This window comes from Bacillus rossius, chromosome 1, assembly GCF_032445375.1.
Source record: "Bacillus rossius redtenbacheri isolate Brsri chromosome 1, Brsri_v3, whole genome shotgun sequence".
NCBI classification, from domain to species: Eukaryota; Metazoa; Arthropoda; class Insecta; order Phasmatodea; family Bacillidae; genus Bacillus; species Bacillus rossius.
In genome coordinates this window covers 73,409,936-73,416,123 of record NC_086330.1, presented here as the reverse complement: position 1 = coordinate 73,416,123, position 6,188 = coordinate 73,409,936, and the positions used below count along the sequence as shown (strand labels likewise).

General features: G+C 38.8%; 1 protein-coding gene and 1 long non-coding RNA gene across 2 annotated transcripts in view; one reads left to right on the top strand and one right to left on the bottom strand.

The window, feature by feature from the left end:
• Nucleotides 1-1,245: 1,245 nt before the first annotated feature.
• The window catches only part of LOC134537684 (nose resistant to fluoxetine protein 6-like), a 94,823-nt gene continuing 89,880 nt past the window's right edge, over nt 1,246-6,188 (bottom strand). The window contains exon 14 of the mRNA XM_063378398.1: nt 1,246-3,487. Within this exon, the coding sequence (XP_063234468.1) occupies nt 3,357-3,487 (131 nt within the window). The 3' untranslated portion in view covers nt 1,246-3,356. The remainder of the gene's footprint in view (nt 3,488-6,188) is intronic.
• On the top strand, nt 1,540-4,365 carry LOC134537698 (uncharacterized). Its single transcript, XR_010076031.1, has 2 exons — nt 1,540-1,595; nt 3,062-4,365. It is a non-coding gene; the product is annotated as an uncharacterized LOC134537698 (long non-coding RNA).

Sequence of the window (6,188 nt, the reverse complement as noted above, 5' to 3'; positions counted from 1 at the left end):
AATTAAATATAATTTATCTACTTTATCAATTGTTTATACCATTATTAAAACATTTTTATGATTTTTTATATGCCAACAAGTTTGGAGGAGTGGCATTAAGTAAACTTTTAGGGGGGAGGGGGGCAAAATACATCTTATACCCCTTTCCTTCATTTATCACATTTACATTTATATGTAGTATATATGAAGTACGACACCTCAAAAAACAAACAACCAACAACCAATTCAATAAGAAAAAAAAAACACATTGCACGAGACTAGAATTCAAAACAAATCAAGTTTATGATCGTGATTATCTGGTAACTTTTGCATCATTGGAAACCTTTGCTACATCAATGTCACGCCCTCAGAATAGTTATGTTCCTGTTTTCAAATAATTTTTGCTACGTAGGCAGGGTTAAAATAAATCTGTAAACAAAAATTTCCATAGTATATTGCATAAAACTACAATTTAAAACATGTTTCCTGCATATATCATTTACACGTTAATTCTGTAGTGTCAAATAAAATAAGTGTACCTTGGTAATATTATTAATACACAGTACAGCTAGCTCTATAATGGTATATTTACCACGTTACGATAATGGTACACGTAAGGACCTTGGACAACGCCCACACCTTGAACAACGATCAAGTGGCGCACCGCTCAGAGCGGCGACGATAAGCTACGACAGCTAACAGATAAAATACCAGTAAGTGACTGCCGCTGTCGAAAATGCCGCTGTCGAAACTGCCGCTGTCGAAACTGCAGATTATCCGGGTTCCCACCTTCTCATCTATGCTCGAGGGCGCACTGGGAAACGTTAGACTGCAGCGTTTCACAGTTGCCTTCAACGGCACGAAGGTTGAGAGACCACGCAACACCCGGTCCTCGGCACAGGAAGGGAAATGTTTACATTCAGCCGGGAGTCGAACCCAACAGGCCAGCTCTGCTCTAGACGTGCTGTCAGATGTGTCCTTGGTGGCTGTGAAACACGCGGCGAGGGTCATGGAACCCAGCACGACACCCATTCCTGAGCACTCAGTCGGAAACCAGATGATTCAGAGCCCTCTACAACCTTGGAGGTCTCGACCCTTAAGCCTCTGTACACGACCGAGCAGCGTACAAGGAACAACAATTACTTTATTATGGTCAACATATATGTAGACTTATTTTTCTTACAAATGGTAAAATTGCTTCCAACAGTAATGAATATAGCGCAGAACTTATCCAACTTTTTAAACACGGCGATTGAAACAAACATCTCACACTTCTCAGTTTATTTAATACGTAGGTACTTGGAATATCACAATATTGGGTTACATAATCATCCATGATAATTATTATAGGAACAAACGAATACACGATCATAGAAGTGAAATAATTTAAGACATCGATGACATTGGCGAGATATGCGGGTCCAAACTTCCCGTCAATAGGTCCGTGGCTGCTCGCTGACCGCGAGATGGCAATGAGCGAAGAGCACTTCCGCTCAGCATAACGACCACTTCCGGCGTCGCCGCTTCGACCGGACACTTTCAGTGCCCTCCAGTAGACATCCTCGACCACGCGAGGTGCTCGGCTCTCTGGAGGTCAGGGCTTCGACCCCATCCAGGTATTCTGATTGGCACGTCATGATGTCTCTCTCTCTCTCTCTCTCTCTTTGCTTGTGTGAGTGCGACTGAGTTGTATATTAGGTCGACGCCACCACAAACAGGCTGTGTAAACATAAAATAATGATTGAAATTATAAATTTACCAAAATATTGTATTATACTTACAAAACCTTTCCAAAGTGTTCCATTGATATTAATTTATCGATAGTCAAATAATAAGAGGCAGTTATGGTGAAGACAAAAACCATCGATGTTATTCTTCATGTAGTGTTACGTAAGTTTTGCATAATTGTTTTTTTAATCAGTTTAAATAAAGTATCAATTATAAACCATTAAATAATTTTGGGAACTTGTATTTACGAGGTAATTATTTATGACCTGATTTATCATCGTTGTGGTAAGCGAACGTAATATTTAGTTAAGTGGTTGTAGGTTCAATTATCAATTCGAGAATAGCTGTATTTATATTCAGTTAGTTTGAGGGTTTTTCATGCAAGAGCTTAATTGGTTTACAACATAAATAGCAACAAATCTAGCAAGAATGTAAAGTCCATAATTATTTTAAAAAGGGGGTTGTTTGTAAAGTCGGTTTACGGACGATAATTTTACGTGATAAAGTCATAAGAAAACATTGATGAAAAATTGCATACTTTTATGAATTGAATTGACTTATTATCACTGAATTATCATTATTTTGTATAATACAAAGAAGGAGTTAATTGAAAATTACAATTTTTTTCATTGAATACTAAATAAAAGCAGTTGACTTTTTATACGATCGTTTATATGACATAATTTTTAGTCAAAATTGTAACAAACCTATTATTACTGCACTCGCCGACCGATGCTACTTTTTTTAATAATCAAAGAACAAATATATGAGATTATATCGCTAATCAAATTCTTAAAATGCAAGAATTAATTACCTTTTTTGCCGCAATTTTTGTTGTAATAAACAATGGAAACCACATTAACTTTTCACTTCACTTTATAAACAGTTGACAAAACATTTCACGTGTAGGTTGTGTGCTGCCGCTGTCTCTCTTCTACTCGGACGCATCGGCCGATGGAGTGGAAGAGAGATAGATGCGTCACAAGCCGATCGTGCCTCTCTATCGCTTGTTCCGCGCTCTCGCTTGCACGCTCGGCTCAGGTGGAACGTGACAATGAGTCATGCTTTTTCGTGCGTGCAGCCGGCGTTCATCGATTTACAAGACGTTATCACGTCAAAAAAAAACATGAGAATAAAATGTAAAGAACAAATCACTGTCAATAAATAATGTTCATTGGTTGAAAAACAAAACGCGCAATGAAAATTCAATTTTGGTATTTGGCATGCATATCAATGCTCTCTCATTAATTTGTTCTTTAGCGCCAACATAATGATGTCAACTTTAACCGGCAACAACACTGAGTGTAAGATTTTACTGTCAATTTTTTTTCTAGCTAAACAACAAATGTTACAGCTCCCACGAAAAGACGTGCTTGCCGGCTACGAGGAGGGGCGGTGACCCGTGACGCCGTCTCGCGGCCAGAGGACCAGGGGTCGCATCACTGTTCCGTGGTTTTGCCCCGCAATCACTCCTCACGATTGCAGGGATGATTCCTCCCCCAAATGTCCCTCAGTCTGTGTTCTTCCGGATCACTGGTCCTCGATATGGACCTAGCTGTCGAGACGCCAGTCCCTAAAGAAGCACTTGAACTTCCTAGTGGACAGTGTGGTCACCAGGATGTACTGCGGAGTGGACGAGGGGCGGAGGGTCACGAGGCGGGGCTGCTGTCGACGATGCACACGCTGCTGCCGGCGCACGAGGGCAGGCCGGGGTCTCGCCGCTGCAGGGAGAGGCTCCTCTTCAGGTCCGCCGGCAGCCGGGAGGTGGCCGCCGCTATCCCTGCCGGAGGGAGAAGCAACAGTCACGGCTAGACACGGCTGGAAAACAAGGGGGTCGTTATTCCTGCCGCACATTCAGTAACATGCCTGGAGCAAGCCCGTCATGATGGGAGGATGCAGTCACCCTGGAGAGCTAAGAGGCTGGTTTTCTGGGTGACTGAGGACTCCCAGGACATGCGAGACTCAAAAATGTTTGAATGCCCTTTTCTAAACGATACTAAAAAAATAATATGTAAAGTATTTTTTTGCAAAAGTTAAAAAAAAAAAATAGAAACCTGGAGCAAGAATAATTGTGATTTAAAAACGGTTATTGTATTCAAGAGTTAGAAATTCCAATGGAATCGCAGACCATCCAACCAAGAGTGCACTTCGAATAAACCAAAAACTTATTTGCAGTCGCGGACAGCTGGGTATTCTAAGACCACCCGTGCCGAGTACGAACACCGTGTTCTGTTGTACACAGTGTAAACCAACTGTTTCGCTGCAGTCACGGACAGAAGGATATTCGAAGAGCCCTGCCGGAGTTCGAATGCCATGTTCTGTTGTAAAAACCAAGCTCCTAGCTCCTAGCTTCTAGTTCCTGGCTCCTGGCTACTAGCTCCTAGCTTCTAGCTCCTATCTCCTCTCTCCTATAGCTCATATCTCTTCTCTCCTATAGCTCCTATCTCCTAGCTTCTATCTCTAGCTCCTAGTGTCTAGCTTCTAGATCTTACCTCCTAGCTCCTAACTCAGCGCTGGTCTCGACAGCAGCGCATCACAGCTCGTAATATGTAACCAGGTTCCAATAAGCCAGTTAAAAATTGTTACATTCACTAGTTGAGTAACTTTAAAATTGCTGTTAAAATTACTGCAGATACAAAATAAAGTTGATCAAAAGCATTACAGAAATATAAATTAAATGTTAAAAACTAATTTAAAACAAACAGTCAAAAAATTAAAGGTAGAAAGTTACTGACTGAGCGAAAAAAAAAACATTAAATATAGTGTCAAATCGTATTTTTTTCCGTAAAGAATATTAAATGGTACAACAATTTTAGACTGAAACAGGAGTAGATGGTGGCACCCGCTACACTTCTTTGTCAAATACTTAGTATGCAATACGTCCAACCAAAAATATATAGACAAGATATAGACTAGCGTCTACGAACCAAGAGGATTTTTCTGCGGATTTACTCTAAATGCTTTATACTTACAAAAAGGCCTATGCCATGCATATAGGACGAGTATCTCCGAATTTCCAGTTCTACAGTATGGATATAACATGACATACTTAACGTATACTAAAGTTTATTACAGGCATATTGGATAAATTCTGTAAAATACAGGACCAAAACTAAAGGCAATAAAATGATTATTCACTGATGATATTTGATCATGGAGTTATGTAGAGATCATTCTCAACATTATAAATGATAGGCTATTATATAACGAATATACATTTGATCCCTTGAGACGTCTTTCAAAGACGTAGGATACTATCGGAGGCGGTTTCAAGGGGGGTTGGGAGGGAGGAACTTTCCCCCTCTAAGAGCCGAACCTTGCAAAAAATGGAATTCTGTTTATTAATACCAACGATAATACATTTATCAAAGGCTATACCTGAAAAATGTTTCGTATAATTATTGAGAAATTTACCTGTGCCTTTTTCAAGGAATTTATCACTATGAAGTTGGCGACACTGCTTGGTAACTTCACTGTATATGGTGGAGTACTATATCTTTAGTAGGAAGTTTATCATTTTTTCAAGGAGTTCCTCAATATGAGGTTGATATCACTGCTTGGTAACTGTAGTGTCCAAGATAGTTTCGCACGCAGTAAAATTAAATAGCAGCAGGACTGTGGTAGCAAGTGTTGTTTCGGTAAACCAAGTTTTAATTTTGAGCTATTTGATGCAAGGATTACTGCAGCATTTATTTTTAAATACCTAAGAAAATTGACAATACACTATTTAAAATGCATCGTCTGCTTCCTAGGTTCCACTATTCTCCTCAGTAGCGTGGCGGCAGAACGCGCGGTTGTGGATTAAATGGGGTAATTTTTGATGTGGTTCAAACCTCTTCACTTTTTTTTTTAAATAACAGTTTACTAGATTATAAAAATTTGGCTTTAAGCAAATTTCTTTGTGTAGGCCTATCTAATTGCTATAATATTAATAAATACACATCACAGTCCATTGACTATTTCATTATTCAAGTTTCATACGTTTTACAGGAATCACGAAAAAATGTTTTACAGTCAAATATCATTCTTTAGAATTTCATTAAATTTCATTTGGAAGGGGGAGGTCTCCAAGAATTAAATACATACTTTTAGTATTGTAGTATTTCTAGGTTACCTAGATTTTGTAATTATCCGGTTTCGAAGCAATCCAGGTGAATATTTTTTTTGTAAATATTTTGAAATTTCTCTCAGTTTATCTGCTCAAGACTCTAACAATATTTAATTTTTTAGGTTAATAATTTTGAATTATGTTTATCAAGTTTGGTATCATCAATATGCCTCTTCTAAATTGGATAGTCTAGGCCTGGGTTTCCATAACTGGATGATTTGTAACCAGTGTTCTTCATAAATTTAAGGTAAAAAATAAACTGTGTTCTAGGCCATCATATATATTCCATTCAACACTGAGCATGAAAATACAGGGTAATTACAAAGTCCGTGAAACATTTCATAAAATCGGTACATCGAAATGGAAAAGAATA